This window comes from Salminus brasiliensis, chromosome 3, assembly GCF_030463535.1.
Source record: "Salminus brasiliensis chromosome 3, fSalBra1.hap2, whole genome shotgun sequence".
NCBI lineage: Eukaryota > Metazoa > Chordata > Actinopteri > Characiformes > Bryconidae > Salminus > Salminus brasiliensis.
This window is the reverse complement of record NC_132880.1, coordinates 25,991,183-26,010,437: the sequence shown is the minus strand read 5'-3', so window position 1 is coordinate 26,010,437 and position 19,255 is coordinate 25,991,183. Positions and strand designations below refer to the sequence as shown.

At 42.6% G+C, this 19,255-nt stretch overlaps 1 protein-coding gene and 2 non-coding genes across 3 annotated transcripts; all 3 read left to right on the top strand.

The window, feature by feature from the left end:
* The first annotated feature begins 995 nt into the window (after positions 1 to 995).
* kpnb1 (karyopherin (importin) beta 1) lies at positions 996 to 16,165 on the top strand. Its single transcript, XM_072675714.1, has 22 exons — positions 996 to 1,255; positions 2,367 to 2,425; positions 3,747 to 3,929; positions 4,699 to 4,899; positions 5,127 to 5,279; positions 5,656 to 5,715; positions 5,800 to 5,889; positions 6,347 to 6,457; positions 6,873 to 6,974; positions 7,424 to 7,648; positions 8,925 to 9,116; positions 9,605 to 9,735; positions 9,854 to 10,001; positions 10,545 to 10,616; positions 10,754 to 10,898; positions 11,381 to 11,463; positions 11,799 to 11,906; positions 12,017 to 12,160; positions 12,309 to 12,414; positions 12,675 to 12,789; positions 13,207 to 13,368; positions 14,110 to 16,165. Coding segments are annotated over exons 1-22 (2,631 nt in total). The 5' UTR covers positions 996 to 1,215; the 3' UTR covers positions 14,111 to 16,165.
* Positions 10,105 to 10,246, top strand: LOC140552649 (small nucleolar RNA SNORA79). The gene has a single exon (XR_011979565.1). It is a non-coding gene; the product is annotated as a small nucleolar RNA SNORA79 (small nucleolar RNA).
* On the top strand, positions 11,559 to 11,700 carry LOC140552650 (small nucleolar RNA SNORA79). Its single transcript, XR_011979566.1, has one exon. It is a non-coding gene; the product is annotated as a small nucleolar RNA SNORA79 (small nucleolar RNA).
* Positions 16,166 to 19,255: the final 3,090 nt, after the last annotated feature.

Genomic DNA, 19,255 nt, shown 5'->3' with positions numbered 1-19,255 from the left:
AAACAAGTGAAGCAGAAAGTTTGTGAGGATTAGAGTGAGCGGCCTCATTAGATCTCACAGGGAGATTATGAGAAAGTAGCAGCCGGGGGTTTGAACCCTCATTATTGCTGAACCAGACAACACTGAGAACAACAAACACCACCTAATTATTCATTTCAGGACTGCAATTTTACAAACTCTGCTTTACAACTCCTCCCCTTACAGTGGCCCGATAATTTTACACACCCTTTTACTGTGCCACAGAACTTTAAAACACCACCCTGCAACAGCTTCCTCCCCATCAGACTCCTCAACAAACACGTTGTGCTCTACACAGCAGTGTCACAGCAGGGTGGCCCAGAGCCTTGTTTGTCGAGGAGTGTGATGGCCCAGATGCTGCGGTCGATGCAGCATGTGGTGTTAATGCCCAGGATGGACGGGAGGAGAGAGCGCCTGATTATCTTCTCAGTTGTCCTGACTATTCGCTCTAGGCTCTTGTGGTCAGAGATGTTGTGATTCCCAGACCAGACAGTGATGCAGCTGCTCAAGATGTTATCAACAGTCTCTCTGTGCAACATGGTGAGGATGGGAGGGGGGTCTCTTGGCTATGGAGCTGGTGTTGAGAGACCAGGTGAAGTTCTCAAATGTGAACATTAAAGAACGATTTCTACAGCAGAGCTGCTGATGTTCAGTGGGGGTGGTCACTTCATACTCTTCTGAAGTCAACAATATCTTTAGTAAAATATAAATTTAATAAAATAAAATATAATTTATTTATTATTAATCACTCGCCACTTAATTTCACTTAATAACACAAAACTACATAAATAAGGATAAAAAATCTTTTTAATGAATTAGAAAATAAATGATAACCTCGTTGTCCCCGCCTGGAGAGCGCGCATGCTGAGTCACGGGAGCGCGCAGGAGGGGTGTATGTTTTTTTATTTATTTATTTAAAGTGCAGCGCGCATGCGCGTGATCGTACCGCGGGAGTCTCGCGGGCCTTTCTTTTCCCTCCGCACGCGGGGCAGAGTGCGAGCTGCTGGAACAGAGGAGCGGAGCACGCGGAGTGACAAACAACAAACAAGCGAGGAAGCAAACTCACAAACAAGCAACTGCGGAGAGCGAGCGAGAGAGAAGGGAACGAGAGAGCGGGGGATTTCTGAGTGTTTCACTGTTTCATCTGCAGCGCGTTAGCCCCGCTCTTGTAGCCCGAGTGTGAGGCGTTAATCCGGGATGGAGCTGATAACGATCCTCGAGAAAACCGTCTCTCCAGGTGCCGCTTTCATTTTTAAGAAAACTGCACTCTTCCTCTCAGGCTCTCTGCGATCTAGTTCCCCCAAAATTCAGGGAAGAGGGTCTGAAATGATCTGAGGTGTTGTCTGACAGGCTGGGTGCGGGCTCGTCTCCGCTAGCAAGGCGGCTAACAGTGATGCTAGCATGCTAAGGCCCCAGCTGGGACGCCGCTGAAGTTAGCGCTCTTTCTAACTCGCAGTTCCACCTTAAGCGGCGCAGCGCCACCGTGGACCTGCGGCATTGCTTAAGGTGGACTGAAAATTCGAACGAGGAGGAAGCCGACTTTTGCATCCTCCTTCGGCTCTCTCTGTGATGTAGCCTGATTAATACCTGCTGTAAATAAGTAATTAACAGTTCGGTGGTATTGTGTGGTTGGCGGGGACAGTAGTGTAGGGTTGGGTGAGTGTTGTAGAATGCGCGGCTAACCGTTAGCGTTGAGCGTTTACCGGCCCGTTAGCATGTTAGCTCGCTAGCTAGCTAGCGCACTAACTAGGCGCGGGTTTTCGATTCTGTGAGCCGTTTGAATATTTACTGCGGCCATAAATACTCACACAAACGCTTTACTGTCTTTTTAAAATGTGATATTTTAAAATAAGTGATTTATTAGTTATTAGGCTGGCGGGGATGTCGTTTTATCGGGTATGGTTAGCGGTTAATCATGCAGAGAAGTTGTCGATAAGTTAGCCGGGAGGCTAACTTGTGAGCGCTAGCAGCTAGCCGGCTCATTAAAAGTTTATGGGTTCATAACCGCGCTGTTTTTACTGTCTAGAAGAGGATCAGTGGCTTGATTTGCTCCTATGACTGAGATATTGCGTCTGTGACAAGTTGTGTCTATTTAACGCTGTAGGTGGGCTTGAGTTAGTTGATACTGCAGGCGCGGTTGTACCGGGTGTGTTAGCGGATACCGGGGCAGATTCCCTTCATACCCGGCGGGAGGGAGTGGTGTAAAACAGAGCAGTTTGTTTAGTTAGATATATAAAATATAACATTTTTGAATATTTTTTTTTATGTTTAATGATCCATCCACGATTGGTTGTATTTTGCCGATTGATTTGCCTCAGCTTTATTTTAAAGTCTGTTATTTCCTTCAGATCGAAATGAGCTGGAGGCGGCGCAGAAGTTTTTGGAGCAGGCGGCGATTGAAAATCTGGTAAGTTCAGTGAAGCTTTCCTCTGGATGTAATGCGAACTGACTGAAGAAAAGGGTTTATCTGCAGTGAGTGGACGCATCGGGCTCTTTCTCTCTCCCTCCACACGCTGTTCTGAATAGAGCTCACCGTTAGCAGGCCACTGGGCCCCTGTTAACACCCATATCACTATGATTGTTAATCCCTTGAATTTAAACTCTGGCCCTGCTGCAAATGCCTGCACAGCTGTGTCCATTTCCCCAGTGTTAGAGGTCCAATAAATCGGTCAGACTGTAAAGCCAGTATGTCTCGTTGCACACATTAAAAACTGATTTGGACTATAGCTAATATTATAGATGGCACAAAACAAGCTGAGGTCATTAACTGAGGCTTTTGATTAAAGCTACAGATATACAGTATAAACTTGAAATTTATCCCCCTATGAATGCATTGACATTGATACTTGACAACTGCATCCCAAGCAGAGAAACATCTGAATCAATCTCTGCTTTATGGTTGATTGGTTTGTTAGTTTAAATTTGATCTAAAGGCGCTCTAAAAACTAAAGTTATTTTATAGCTGCTTGTGCTGAGACCCATGTCAGCGAAAGTGAAATGTTAAATGTAAAAACAGGTAGGTTATGCACACAGCACTGACCTGATGGAAGAACAGGGACGTGTGTGAGAGAGAGAGCGAGCGAGAGCATGCGCGCATGTTCATTAAGACCCCATATCTGAAACTTTAATGAGTTAAAAATACCTACAATTTCCTATAATATCAGGGTTCCTCAGCTCCTGTCCTGAAGAGGGAAAGGGGGAGGGGTCATCCTGTCACTTTCCACATCTACTTCAACTTGCCTGTTAATTTGTGTTTGAGCAAGAACAAATTGTAAAGTCTGCTGTGGAGTTGAAAAACCATTGTGTAAATACAGAAAATACCAGCAGTACCGCAAACAGGACACAAAGTTCTTTCAAGTCTGCTAGCCTGAATCCGTGTTTGTCTGGAAGTGTTTTGCATCTTATAAAGTAGCTTTTGATTAAAGGCGTTTTCTATACAGTCCAGTAAGTTGAAGATTGAGCAACGTAACAAAAGTATGAATGTGTTCATGAGCTGTTGTGCATCATATAGTTTATTATTATTATTATTATTATTATTATTATTATTTTTATATATATTTTTTTTTACTAAAGCTGTAAAAGTCTGAAATGACCACATTGGGTGGTGAAAAAAAAACTGACAATTATTGATTATTTAATCACACACTGCCCTAAATTCAGTATGTGCTACCACAGAATTGTGTTGTAGGTAATGTTTGATTTTAGTTGTTCTTCCTTTTCCTCTTTAGCCCACTTTCTTGGTGGAGCTCTCCAAGGTGTTGGCTAATCCTGGAAACACCCAGGTAGCCAGAGTCGCTGCTGGCCTGCAAGTGAAAAACTCTCTCACATCCAAGGACCCTGACGTGAAGGCGCAGTACCAGCAGAGATGGTTGGCCATTGATGGCAACGCTCGCAGGGAGATTAAAAACTATGTAAGGAGCCTCGTCCCACAGTAATTTGTCTTCTTTGAGTAACCTGACTGTCAAGGGGGACAGTCATGCGCTACTCTAGGGTGGGTAGCCACACAGAGAGCTTAAGATCAGATGTTGAAGTTCAAGACAAAGAAAAGCCAAGATGTGGTGGTGTGGCAGTGTCTTTACACTACTATGCTAGAGTGAGCAGGTTCTAGGTCATTGCAGGTTTTTAACAGGATGCTCCAATGCATGAGTCATCGGTCTTATTCTTAAAGGGCCAGTGTGGCTGCAGGTTTTCATAGGAACCAAACAAGGGCTCCTCATAACTACTGTCAAGACTAAAAGCCACTGGTTTATACTAGTGAAATCGAGCTGGGACGCATCTGATTGCAACGGAAGCCTCCAGCTACACAATCACTTTGTAAATTGCATTGGTCACTCTTGCTTCAACATGTCTGTAGTATAGTCACTTTCCATGGTCAACAACTAGTAAAAGGACGTCATCTGTTAACTTCAAAGATAAAATTAAAAAATACCACTTGTTTGAGGGGAAACCTTGCACATTAAACCTTCGTTAAAACGTTATCCATAATATTTCACCATTATTGGCACAGTTTACTCGCTAAAGCTGAACCGAGAAAGATTGTTGAATGTTACCGGATTCCTGAATCATAACCTTTTCATTTTCATCTTTTGATGTTAATCTTTGGGTGGGTGGGTGGTTGGTGGGGACTACCCACCTCTCTAACAATTCTCCTCTAACTGCTCTGCTTTTCTCCCTGTGCAGGTGCTGCAGACCCTGGGCACAGAGACGTACAGGCCCAGCTCAGCCTCGCAGTGTGTGGCAGGCATTGCGTGTGCTGAAATCCCGGTTACCCAGTGGCCGGAGCTCATTCCCCAGCTGGTAGCCAATGTCACTGACCCCAGCAGCACAGAGCACATGAAGGAGTCCACCCTGGAGGCCATCGGATACATCTGCCAGGACATTGTGAGTGACCCCTGTCATGCTGGTCAGTTTTATCACCAGTGTTGGCCTTCACAGATTTGTCGTTTTCAATAGGGATGTACCGGTCTGGTCATTTTTGGGCAGATTACTGTATCCAAACTTTACATATGTGTTCAATACTCGTGTGCGTGTGCGCGCGCATACAATAGATTTAACTGAAAATGTTCATATTTTTTGCTTTTACTTATGTGTTCATATTGTTGTTTCAGGACCCAGAGCAGCTCCAGGACAGCGCCAATCAGATCCTCACTGCCATCATTCAGGGCATGAGGAAGGAGGAACCCAGTAACAACGTAAAACTCGCTGCCACCAACGCACTGCTCAACTCGCTGGAGTTCACCAAAGCCAACTTTGACAAGGAGGTACTTTCTTGTCATATATATCTGTCTGTCTGCCGGAAATCTGTTGATAAACCTTAAAACCAGAGTTTAAGCAAATGGTTGAGATGGATCTGAATTTGAGCCGACCCAACCAAGTTCATCAAGTATATGCAGATCAGCGCCAATGCTGGTAAATAAAAGATGTGCCACATATGAGCAGTTAAAGCTGAATACAATTACATGATCTATCAGGAGTGAGGCTCTGGTTAATGGCACCTAATGTGCCTCATTGCTTTCTGTGCTCTAGCATAAAGGCCTGCGCTCATAAAGGCCTTTATAGTTGAACTGAGTAATTATCTGAAGATGGGGGACACTTAATCTTTTCACTAATTGTTTTTGCCCATTTTCTTCTCTGTAGACGGAAAGACACTTTATCATGCAGGTTGTCTGTGAAGCCACACAGTGCCCGGACACCAGGGTGAGATTTTGACTATGATCTGATTAAATTCCTGGATTCTTTATACTAATTTTCTGTGTATAACTAAACTGAATGTTTCCCCAGGTCAGAGTGGCTGCATTACAGAACCTGGTGAAGATCATGTCCTTATATTACCAGTACATGGAGACTTATATGGGGCCGGCACTTTTTGCGGTGTGTATGCTTAGAAATGACTCCACTTTTAAAAGGCCTGTATCAGTTCAGACCCAATTTATTCCAATATTTTGAAACATGCTATTTAGTCTCTTGTCCAGAAATGGAGACTTGGATGTAAAAACACAACCAACCACTTGTACATTTGTCCACCTGTTTCATGTTCAGAATATACATCTGCCATAATTTGTGGTTTTAAGAATTGCAAGGGTGAAAGGAAACAGGACAATGGAAACATTTGTTGTAAAATGTGTAGCATCAAATATGATGTAGTTCAGAGTCTGTTGTACCCAAAACAGCAAAGAGAATATTAGGAACTTTTAAAAAAAAAATTCTCTACATGTTTTTGATTAATTGGCCTTTTAAATGACTATACTTCTAGTACTACCCTAGTTGTAAGAGATTGTGGCCTCCTGAACAAATGTAGCAGTCCATGACCTTTTCTTTTCTCTTATAGATTACAATAGAAGCCATGAAGAGCGATATTGATGAAGTTGCCTTACAAGGAATTGAGTTCTGGTCCAATGTGTGTGATGAGGAAATGGATTTGGCTATTGAAGCCACAGAGGTAAGGGATTCACCAAAGCAGGCTTTCTGCTCTGACTTCTTTTCCATGGTCCGCTTCTTTGGATGGAAAACAAATGCCATGTTAATTAAAAAAATTACCATGTCATCAAACATTTCACCTACAAGGCAATGGGCAGATAATTTTGAAGGAGTCACCCAAACAGGGCCTCTATTCTCTCAAGTCACATTGTATGGTCAACAGAATACAAACTTGATGTTACATGAGTGTTGAAGTTGGTTTCAGTTTCTTGTTTTGTATTTTGTTGATAACCGCTTTTCCCATTTATATCTTTATTTTCCTATTTGTGTGTCTTTTTGTATTCGTTTTCTGATATAAAATCTCCATGGAAGGAAAGTCAGTGTCAGACTCATACGATGATCCTCCTCCTAACCCTTGAATTCTTTTGCCCTCTCAGGCGTCGGAGCAGGGGCGGCCCCCAGAGCACACCAGCAAGTTCTACGCTAAAGGCGCTCTGCAGTACCTAGTGCCCATCCTCACACAGACACTCACCAAACAGGTACTCGTCTAAAACGGCCATCTCCATCCAGTTAGCAGTTTTGTTAGATTATCAATAATGGATATGACTGTGACTGGCGTAGTAAATATTGGAGACTCATTGAATAGAATGGTTCAGTGCAATCTGAGGCAATTCTGCAGGTGTTCATTAGAAAACCACAAGATTCGAGACCTCTTTCTCTGTGACCATACTCCTGGATGTTCTCTAGATTCATCTTGCTTTAGCAGGATGTGACTGGAGGAAACACTTTAATTTAAGTTCAGAACATAGTTTGTGTGTAAGGTAGTTTTTGGTTGCTTCCTACGTTGGCAGGGAGTCTGTTAGGTGGTGGGCCGTTTGTGGGTGCAGTCCTGACTCATTTTAGATAGGTGTGTTAAGAAAATAAATAAGGAAATCAGCACTTTATTTTGTCACGATATTGAGAGCCTTGTTTTTGAATGGATCAACAGGATGAGAATGATGACGATGATGACTGGAACCCCTGTAAGGCGGCTGGTGTGTGTTTGATGCTGTTGGCGACGTGCTGCGAGGATGACGTGGTGCCCCACGTTCTCCCCTTCATCAAGGAGAACATCAAGCACCCAGACTGGCGCTACCGCGATGCCTCAGTCATGGCTTTTGGATCCATCCTTGAGGGCCCTGAAGTCAACCAGCTCAAACCTCTTGTTATCCAGGTGGGTAGCTTATACACCATGTTTAAAGCATGAGTTTTTGTGATGGATTTATTTATTACAATTTTTAAATATCCTTGTGAAACTTGAAAATGAAACACGGTTTAATGTTTTAGAAGTTGCAAGACACCACACACTGACTTTACATTCTGTGAATTTACAAATAAGGTATTCTACACACCCTTATTAATGTCCAAAAACTAATGCCAGTATAGTTTAAATAACAGTGCCCATCTGTAGTCTACAGAGTATAGTCTTTTAAACATGACTTACTGGCAGCTTTGCACTGCAACTTTATAATGCTGAGACAGCACTCGTGACTTCGTCACTCATGATTTTCAGATGTTTAGTGCGCTGCAAGGTGTGGGATAGAGGAAAGAGCATTTATGCAGCATTTTTAAATATTCGTTGGTCACTTGGCTGTGCGCTCTTTGGGTAGAAGAGAGGGCAGGAGTCCCCTTATCCTCGTTACTAGGCAACACACATCAGCCAGTCAGGTGTCTGTGCTGATGAGTTTATTGTGCTGAGGTGCAGTGCACTTTCACCAACCGTTAACCACAGCATTGGCTTTTTGTACCAATTTGTCGTGCTGGTCTACACAGAATGTGATGCTTCAAATTTCAAGTGATCTACAGAGACCTAATAGTTTTGTATCAGTTGGGACCTACTGGTGACCATGTATGTATCTTGTAGGTGGAACTTTATTGTGGAATTAGGGGCCCTGACTTGTGATGGAATTGTTATGAAGGAGCAGTCTCAGGTGGACTTAGATGGCATTATAAAACAGTGTGGCTTTTTATTAGGATAGTGCTGTAAATTCAGAAATTCAGTGCAGTAGTCCAGCATCACCTGAACATTCTGGAGTTAAGTAGATACATCAAATCGGCATCACGTACACATCTAAGCGTGTGTGTGTGGGGTTTTTTTTTTTTTTTTGTCTCTCTATCCCTTTCTGCTGTGACAGAGAATTTCCCCACTGTGGGACTAATAAAGGATGATCTTATTGGCTTGTGATTTTTGCTTTCTATGATAAAAATAAAAATATTCACATCTAGTCAGCTGTTACTCTAAGACTGTGCACTACATATTAGACACAACTAAGGAAAACACACAGGAAAGTCAGTTTAGGGCAGCAATTTGGGCACAGCTCCAGTATTGCTCTGCCAATTTGCATGCTTTCTTGCATGTTTTCTTTCTGGTCAAAGGTTCCATAAAACTCTGCAAGAAAACTGCAAGAAAAAAACACACTGACCCTGTTGCTGTTTCCCTTTGCTTGTAGGCCATGCCCACCCTGATTGAGCTGATGAAGGACCCCAGCGTGGTGGTCAGAGACACCACGGCATGGACAGTTGGTCGGATCTGCGACCTGCTGCCCGAGGCTGCCATCAACGAAGTTTATCTGGCTCCTCTTCTACAGTGCCTGATCGAGGGACTAGGGGCCGAGCCGCGTGTTGCTTCCAACGTTTGCTGGGTAAGCAAAGACCAACCACGTCTGTACTTGTGAACACCAAAGTAGTTTGGCATCTGCCTTTAACCCATCTGTTTAGTGAACACACATACATGCTGGTGAGTGAGGGTGAGCTCACGTTCCTGGAGTGGTAGGCAGCCATTGCTGCGTTGCCCAGTGAGCAGAGGGTAAAGAGCCTTGCTCAAGGCTCCAACAGTGGCAACTTGGAGGTGTTAAGTGGGCCTGGGTTGTGTTCCTTTCATAATGCCCAAATCAGTCAGACCAATTATGGTCCAATTATCTTTGGACTGAAACAGTGTGGCTGTCAGAGGTATCTTATTACTGCTTCTCACTTAATTGAAAGTAACTTGTATACTTTTTGTATCCACTGAAACGGCACATGATGCCCACCCACTTTCCCTAGGATAAGGAATCTGTCTGCAGTTTACAAATCCAGTTTAAAGATACAAGATATAACTTTAATGTGCTTGAATGTTGTCTGTTTTGGGTAGGCATTCTCTAGCTTGGCTGAGGCTGCATATGAAGCCACAGATGCTGCAGAGGATCAGGAGGAGCCCAGCACCTACTGTCTCTCCTCTTCCTTTGAACTCATAGTCCAGAAACTTCTAGAAACCACTGACCGGTAAGCTGCCCAGGCCTCTGAGCTATAGAACATCTGCTACAGCAGGTTTAATTATAATTATTTTCTAGTCATTTGAGTGCTTGTGGAATTTTGTGACCAATGTCTGCTATTTTGCCAGGCCTGATGGACACCAGAACAACCTGCGTAGTGCTGCTTATGAGGCCCTGATGGAGATTGTGAAGAACAGTGCTAAGGACTGCTACCCCGCTGTGCAGAAAACCACGCTGGTCATTATGGAGCGTCTGCAGCAGGTTCTGCAGATGGAGGTCAGTTTCAGTGGCAGGGGAAGTACAGCGTGGCCAGTTGGTTCAAGAATCTTTGGACTGTGAGATCCTCTAGGTGCACATGTAAAATTTGTCAGCAAATTGGTGACAACTGTTCCTCCTGCTGCTGTAAGGTCTAGCATGTCAGGGTTTTAGGTCGTCACAGATTAAAGAGACCTTCTAATCTAGTGTGTATGAGGCAGCAGGCCTCTGTCTGTACGCACTGGATACAGCGGGACTCAACACTTTAAAATTGTACATGTGGCTACAAATGACTTAGGATTGTGGTCAGCTGAGTACTGAACATTACATCCGATATCTGTTGTGCTGCATTGCCAAAAGCTAGACGCACATGCAGACCTTATGTGATCATGAGTAAATGAACATCAACACACCAACAAATTGATTAACGTTTTAGCAACATTCACCAACCCTAATTGATTAGTGTGCCATAACTGGTGAACTTTTATTTATTTTCTTTTCCTAGAAAACTTAGTGTTACACTTGCTGTTTTGTGCTGTTACATTTTCTCTTCTGATCTTACAGTCTCACATCCAGAGCACATCAGACCGAATCCAGTTCAATGACCTCCAGTCTTTGCTGTGCGCCACACTGCAGGTCTGTTTCAGCAGTTTTCTAAACTAGTTCTTTGCTCAGCCTTTCTTGTTATTTTAAAAGCAAGCCTCATCTCTCCCACCCCAGTGACTAATATCTTGCTCTCCTTTTCTGTCTCCTTGTCCTCCTTTCTCCTAAAGAATGTCCTACGGAAGGTGCAGCATCAGGATGCACTGCAGATTTCAGATGTGGTGATGGCATCTCTCCTGCGCATGTTCCAGAGCACAGCTGGGTCGGGAGGAGTTCAGGAGGATGCGCTCATGGCTGTCAGCACTCTAGTAGAAGGTCAGGAGACCTTTTTTTTTTTTTTTTTTTTTTTTTTTAAGCCTATTTTAGGTTCTCAAAAAAAATAACCTGTCACCCCCTCCCCCTAAATACACTCTGTAACCACTGATGACTTCTCTCCTGTAGCTCCACCTTTCTGGTGTAGTTAAACCCTTGGCCATTCTCTTGCCTTTCATAAGTGGTAAATTTCTGACCAGTCTCTCAGCTGTTTGGGTGGTGGACCAACTTGTGGCGACACTGCTCTGGCTAATACACTTGCTGTGTCGCAGTCATTGCTGTGCGGAGAATGGACCGCCACCACAGTGATATCTGGAGAGCAGCAACCCTGTGTTCTAAAACTAACTAGTAATGAATGGGGTAGAGGTGAAGTGGCAACTATGCCATTGTTGGTGTTTCTGATAAAATAGTAAATTGGTGTGGCTATAATGTAGGTGAACATGATGCGGCTGTCACTCAATGGATATTCTGTTCTTCCTTTTCAGTTCTGGGCAGCGATTTCTTGAAATACATGGATGCCTTCAAACCCTTCCTGGTTATTGGACTTAAGAATTATGCTGAGTATCAGGTAACTGGCCCCTTTCTTATGTGGCTCTGGCACTTTAGTCTTGATTTGGTTTCTCTTTACAAAACCAAAAATCAATTTACGTGAAATGAAGTTGCTGACGACCGTTCCTCCTGCTGCTGTGAGGTCTAGCATGTCAGGATTTTAGGTTGTCACAGATTAAAGGGCCCTTCTAATCTAGTGTGTGTGAGGCGGCAAGCCTGTTTCTGTACACTCTGGGTACAATGGGACTCAACACTTCATTCTTCTTATGTGCTGAAATAAATTATTGGCCACAGTTTAGCAGATGAACTCATGCATGCACACACCCTAACCTAACCATTACTCTTCATCTGCAGGTTTGTCTAGCTGCAGTGGGTTTGGTATGTGACCTGTGCAGGGCCCTGTTGGCCAACATTTTGCCTTACTGTGATGAAATCATGCAGCTGCTTTTGGAAAACCTGGGTGTAAGTGTCGTTTGTGCAGAGTTTTCTCTCTATAACAATGAGGTACATTTTCAAGCAGTTATTGCCTCCTGCTCTGCTGTAAACTCTCTCCTGGTTGTTTGTATATGCAGAACGAGAACGTGCACAGGTCTGTGAAGCCCCAGATCCTGTCGGTGTTCGGGGACATTGCCCTGGCAATTGGAGGGGAGTTTAAGAAGTATTTGGAGGTTGTATTGGACACCCTGCAGCAAGCGTCTCAGGCACAAGTAGACAAGGTAAACATGCACACCCTGCCCTATTTAAGGGGTGTAAACAGATGATATACCAAAAAAGGCCCCATCCTTTATTTTTTTTTTTTTTTTTTTGAATAATGAACCAATGATCAAATTTCCACCTCCCCATCCCCTTTTTCTCATATTCCAGACAGACTATGATATGGTTGACTATTTGAATGAGCTGAGGGAAGGCTGTCTGGAGGCATACACAGGAATCATCCAGGGACTGAAAGGAGACCAGGAGAATGTTCACCGTGAGTTTCACCCTCTTGCATACAGCTGCATAGAAGCACACCAGACCTCTGACATTTGGCTCACTTATGTAGTGAGGCATGGAGTTGAAGTAGACTGCTGTTAATATCTCAATTTTGTGCACAAAACCACCCAAGCATCATAAGTGGTAAATGGAATACAAGAAAATGATGATGAATAGCAAAGTAACTTCTACTCATTTGAGGTCAACTAGTCTAGTAACTGGTGGTAATGTACTTGACTGTCTTTTTTGCTCCGTTAGCTGATGTGATGCTGGTGCAGCCACGGGTGGAGTTCATCCTGTCCTTCATCCACCACATTGCTGAGGACGAGGACCACTCTGACGGAGTTGTGGCTAACGCAGTTGGCCTCATTGGGTAAGGCTCCCACCCATCACTGCTGACTATGTTCAGTTAACATCTAAATTTGAATTAAGCCTAGTCTTGGAATTTGTCTTCAAATCCCACCAACTCTAGGTTTAGGCTTAATATGGAATGAGAAGCCAGACCTGTATAGTTCAAAGGGTTGTCACTTCAGTTCCTTGCTTTAATAGTAGATGTTGTATATTTCATAGTAGATGCTGAAATAGCTAATAGATGTAGAATAAGTTTGCAGAGCACTAATGCTTACACTGTAGCTTACACATATATCCTTATTATTAGAAAAACATGTTCAGGCAGTTTATGGGTTACCAAATTTTAATGGAAGCTTGCAATTTTGATCATGTCTTTTAAATAGTTGAGTGCTTCTGATTTAAAGGAGACCGTTGATGAATCTGTCTGCTTCCTCTGTAGTGATCTGTGCACGACCTTTGGTAAAGACGTGATGAAGTTGGTGGAGGTTCGGCCCCAGATTAATGATCTTCTCACTGAAGGCCGAAGATCCAAAACCAGCAAGACAAAGACCCTCGCTACATGGGCCACGAAGGAGCTCCGCAAGCTCAAGAGTCAGGCCTGGTGGGTGCATTGCTCATTACGCACATTTCTCAAACACCTAAGGACCAATTTTTCCAGGCAGATTAAACCCTAGTCATGAAATGTTTACTTTTCAGTGAACAATCTCCAGAATGCTGTGTAGTCCATAACAACCAATTAAACATTTTGCTTCGATTATGATATGTAAGCTGTTACAGTTGCTCAGTTGGCTCTGTGTTTGAGTTCTCCATGTTGCTTCCATGCAGCAGACTGGATAGGGTGGAGTCATGTATGTTTTTAAGGGGAGATCAAATGAACACACAGTGGGGAAAGTACTAACAATGTATTAACAGAATTTCAAAAAATCTAAATAACAATGTTTGACAAGAGTAAGTCGATTAGAGCCTTGGGATGTATTTCGGTTAATGTTTTCAATTAATTGCCCAGGGCTTGGCATCCTGTACTCAAATATTGCTCCATGGCTGCCTTAAACTCATGTGAAATATGTAATTAATCTGTAAAACAGCTATTTTAATTTACTCACTTCCTGATCTCATGAGATTCATGTATACACCTTTTTAGAGAGCTTTTTAGCACCACGCTGTAGGTCTTGTGTTTTCGCTCAGTGTTAAAAAGATATACAGGACAACCAATCATCCTGTTTAAGGCATAAGTTTGATAAAATATCTGATTGATTCTGTCTTCACAATTAATTACTCTAAATCATTATTCATTCATTATTAAAGCCTGTGCGAAACTCTAACGCTCCTCTATTTGTTTCAGATCTGTTGCTGACCTGGGGGAACCTTCCAGAACCCTTGAAGAGAAGCGTCCCATTGGAATTAGTTGTGTGTTTTGCACGCGCGAGTGGGAGCAGAAGAGCAGTGCGCTGAGCTGAGTGTCTGAGAGTGAGAGAGCGAGTGAGAGAGAGAGTGAACGTGACAAATGACATCACACCACCTGAGTACAATTCCAGCAGTCAGTCGCCGGCAGACAAATAGCGCCCCCTTCCCCTGAAAAATACAACACAACCGAAAAACCCCTCCCCTTTTCTTCTGTCCTCCCCCTCCTTTCCTTTCACCTGTGGACTGACTGTAACCCAAACGAGGACATCGTGAACTGGATTCTTTTTCCTGCTGTAGATGGCTAGTTCCTATATAGGCTCTTATAAACCACAAATATTCAACAAACAGCACTGCGAAGAGGAGAGGGGGGCTAACTGCCAAAAGTGTGGTTTGACAAGGAAAGGACCACTTCACTCATTCAATGGATGTGTGAACCCCTCTTTTTTTTTTTTTTTTTTTTTTTTTTTTTTTTTCCCCTTTTTTCTTTTTTTCTGCCTCTAAAGCATTATGGAAGTGGTAACTGTTCACATTGTCTGACGTGGCTCGAACAAGGGAAGGGGAATGGAATAAACAAACTGCCACCGCGCGACCAGGAAAAGATCGCTGCTGGAGTTAACGATGGCCAAGACCGGAGCTGACCGGCCTGCCCGAGAGTGTGTCTGTCTGTGTGTGTGAGGGGAGGGGGTCCGCTGTCTCTACTTCAACCCCCACCTCTTCTGTTCTTTCAGCTAATGAGAATAAAAAAAATAAATAAAAAATGATACGTAGCTTGATGCAAATTCAGTGAGATATATACTTCTGAAGCCTATGTAAGGGAGAGAACAGTGATGTGGATCATTGGCGGCAGCACTTCACTGAATTAAAAAAAACAAACAAAGCTGCTCTACCCTTACTTTCTGCAAGTCAATCACTGACAATGTTTTTCTGTTTGTTTCTTTTCAAAGATCTTATTTTTCTTTTCTTACCTTTATTGTCAGGTTTTCTTTCTTTTTCTATCCCTCTTGGTTGTCAGTGTGGGCTCTTAAGGTTACATAGACCCTTTTCATTAGCCTTCGCTAAGGGAGAACATGGCAACTCTGAGGCAAAAGACTGGTTAATACTGTTTTAGCACTTGGGAATGCACAAGGGATCATTTGTCTTAGGCTGAAGGTGAAAAGCACTTGATTCAACTCAACACAGGTTTATTACGCACCTATGTCTAACTTTTTTTTTTTTTTCTTTTTCTTTTAATTGCAGGAAAAAAGTGCCAAATTTATTGATTCTAAACAGGCTAAGTAGGTTAAATCTGTGCATCAATGCAAATGTAGAATAAGTGATGATGCATTTGCCTTTTTAAAAATATATACGTATAAAAAAAATATGCGAAGCCTGTAATTGACCTGTCAATTAGAATGTGCTTGGGTTTTTTTGCCCCATTTAAGCTCTTTTGCCGCACTTGGTTGGGAAAGGGAGACTTCCAAGCTTGTTAAAAATAATAATAAAATAAAGAAATGAGAGAGAAAGGATCAGATGTTTGTATAAGGTTATATTTTTCCATTGCTCTTGAAAGAACCCAGAATAAAATATCAAACATTCCCCTGTCGGTTGTTGGGTTAATTCATGGTTTTTTTCTGCACCAGGGAAGGGTAAGCAGAACGTGGTGATGCTCTGGTTTCCACGACAACCCTGTTGCTACAAAGACCCTTCAAGCAGGATTTTTTTTTCCCTTTTTTTGTCCTTTTACTTTTCTTACCTTCTCCTTTTGAATTTTGCAGCTGAAGCGCCCCCCACCCCCTTCTGAGGACAATGATTTTACCTGCTTTTTTTGTTTTTTTTTTTGTTTTTTTTTGTAAATGTGTTAGATAATTAATTGGGGTTGGTTGGGGGAGGGGGGACATTCCAGCTTGGTCAAGTCACTTCTGCAATGTTCACATTGCGCAGTTTGTGAACACTCAAGCCGTCGTGTGCTTGTAAAGGTCCTTATTAAAGCTAATAAATGAGTAAAGTCATTAAAACCTGTTGTGTTGCATTTTTAATGCAGGCTGATGTAGGGGTGGATGATGTGGTGTTATTGCTGTTGTGATCATTTACCTTTTCAAAGAGACTTTTAAAATGTACTTTGGCGATTAACATTAGACTGCAGTGAAATTAAGCTGCATTATACGTGTGTATATAAATCCTGATTTGAGTATCTGGAAATGTAAGAACAGTAATGCAGCTACAGCTGAAAGATGTGCACTCAAGGTGAAGGTGGTAGTTGGTGCAAGCAGGGACAAATGTCCCCTGTTGTCTAGAAGTCTTAGAAATTTGTTAGGAAGTGAGTAGCAGTGATGATGGATAGGTGTTGGGGCTGAGCATTGGCTAGTTATCATTAAATGAACTATGTCTGTTTTATTATATGGTAGTTTTGATGTCACGTCCACCGTTACAGACCTACTTGAAGCTAACGTATGCTTTGCTGTTCAGGTGCTTGCGCTCACTGTCCACTTCATTACAAACTGCTACCCCATAGGTGTCCAGTTTCAGACTGTAGCCCCTTTTTTTCCCTGCTGTTTATCAGGCAGTGGACAGATAATGCTGGGGTGTTGGTCAGTTCCCAGCACAGCAGTAGTGTGTGTCAGCACAGCACTGTTGCCCATGTGTTTTTATGCATGTCTGTGTCGCTGCTCGATTGAAAATGTGCCCCTTACCCAGATATATCCAGACAAGGCCTGATTTGTTCACACTTATATCACATCTGGTCAGTGGTTGTCCTAAAGTGGTCATTGATGAATGGGGTAGAGTGGTACTGATTAAAATAGTGACTGCTGTCAGAAGTTGTCCTCAGTCCTGCAGTCTTCTAGGGTTAAAAGCATGTTTAAGGGGTTGCCAGGTGTCGGATTTTAAGCCGTGCTCTGCCCGTTGACTCAGTTTCAGCTCTGATTGCTTTTATGCAAGATCATTTTGGGTAGGTTGAGGTAAAGTTTGAGAACTTTCCACTTAGAGCGGCTGCAATCTAGACCTGGGACACCTGCGCATTCATTGTTTCTTCCCTAATCAAGGGTATTAAAAAGAGGTGGAGGTGGAGTAACTCTGTCTTACATTTACATTTAAGGCATTTAGCAGACACTCTCATCCAGAGTGACTTACAAAGGTGTCTTCTGTCTCTACTTTCAACTAGATTTTGGAGGAGCATTGCTATGAGGATTTGATGGCGCTCATCCCCAACTCATCCCAAACTGGATGGACCATCTTTCCAAAGGTTGACTTTATACCCCTCTAGCCCACACCTGGCCAATAGGTTTGTGTTTATCTGTCCTATTCTATTGGCAGCACTTCTCTACAGGGACTAGTCAAGCTGCAATGTGTGCAGAATGTGTAGAATGCTTTCATTAGAAAGGGTGTCCACAAACATTTGGACATACAGCGTATAACAAACTAGCATGGTGGAGAAAATATCTCGTGTGGAAGTTGATGTTTCCTTATTCTGGTGTGGTGGTCCCCAGCTCCACCACACCAGCTAACATACGCCTGCTGGGAGAGAGCACGGGCAATTGTGCTCTCTCGGACATGCGCGGCATGGATCGGGAATTGAACTCACAACCTCTGGGCTATAGTGTTAGTGCACTAACACTAGTTACTACCGTGTTTACGCTGTATGTGTACGTATAAACACACTTTTTGTTTGTAAACAAATCCAGGCATACACAGTACGCATACTGCTTTCACTTTCAGTGACAGCCCTGTAGTTCTCCACTTGTCCAGAACTGCATGTGTACAGCCTGGTTCTTAGGATTGGCTCAAAGTGCGAATTACACTGTCTGACTATAGGGGAAACCCAGGAGTACGACCCACTACGACTAACAGTCTCTTTCTCTCTCTCTCTCTCATATTATACTTTCAGATTTTAAGTTTTTCCTCTAAACTTGTATCATTTGAGCATCGTTTAGCTGGAACTGAGCCTGTACTGTGGTGTGAGTGGCATTTTAGACCTGCCAACTATAGTTAAGCTAGCTGGCTCTGGAATTTTAGCTTTGTCACTCCAACAGCAGCCATGTGATTCCTGTCTCTCAGATGTGAGTTGTCATCATCTACAGTTGTGTCGGCAGCACAGCACAGTACTCTGCCGCGTAGTGCTAACTGGGTCTTATTATTGTAGTAGGTGAGTCCAGCATGCTAATCTCCAAGTTACCTCCACAGAGCAGCGTACTGGCCCTTCAAAATCAGCTTCACCTCACCTCCCTCCCTAACATGAACATTGAACTGAACATTGCTGTATTTTGTAGGTCCCTGCCCAAAATAATTCTTCATTGTTTTAATAATTAATTATAGTTGTTGTAATAATCAGAATTATTACTCATTAGGCTAAACGCCTTGAAGTAACTGTGGATTTTGTGTAATGTCAACTTTTAAGCTTTACTTTAAAGCCACAGTCTCAATTTAGGTGAACTTCTGTGTCCACACACTCTAGCTACACTGACCTCTCATAGTCGGCCCAGCTCTGAAAACTCAAAAAGCAGGCCGTTTCTTCTCCGCCGGCTCTAAATTAACTAATAATAGACTAATAATAAACTGGATAGTGACGAGATACAAGGAAGCTTTATTGGCAGGACTGTAGTAACAACAACATTGCCTTTGGCAATTACAAAAATAACAATAATAACAACAAAATGACAGTACAATAAAAGTAACAATAATTACAGAATAAGTGTCAATGGTAGTGAATAAAGCAATAATTCAAATAAAGGATACATATAAAATATGTACATATACTTTATATATATATATATATATATATATATATATATATATATATATATATATATATATATATATATATATAAATACTAATATTTGTACACACAATACTACTCATTAAATGGTAAGAATAAGAGCTGCAGTAATTACTGTTAAGGTGAACAGTACTGTTAAAGTAGGTGTTACCCACTGTCTCACACGCTGATATATACTGGCCCAGAATTAGCCCTAATGTTTCCAGTTCCTGAAGTGTTTGGTAGTTTGAGATCAGCTGTTTAAACCTGTGTGTAAAACGATCTCATACTGTGCTGAATTTTGGGCAGTAGAGAAGGAAGTGCAGCTCGATCTCCACCTCCCCACTCTCACAC

What these genes read in the sequence shown, in the direction of transcription:
- kpnb1 (XM_072675714.1), top strand. Translation starts at nt 1,216, where the DNA reads ATGGAGCTGATAACGATCCTCGAGAAAACCGTCTCTCCAG. An exon ending in TGGCTATTGAAGCCACAGAG is followed by an intron (nt 6,458 to 6,872) that starts GTAAGGGATTCA and finishes TTGCCCTCTCAG; the next exon opens with GCGTCGGAGCAGGGGCGGCC. An exon ending in TGCTGTGCGCCACACTGCAG is followed by an intron (nt 10,617 to 10,753) that starts GTCTGTTTCAGC and finishes TTTCTCCTAAAG; the next exon opens with AATGTCCTACGGAAGGTGCA.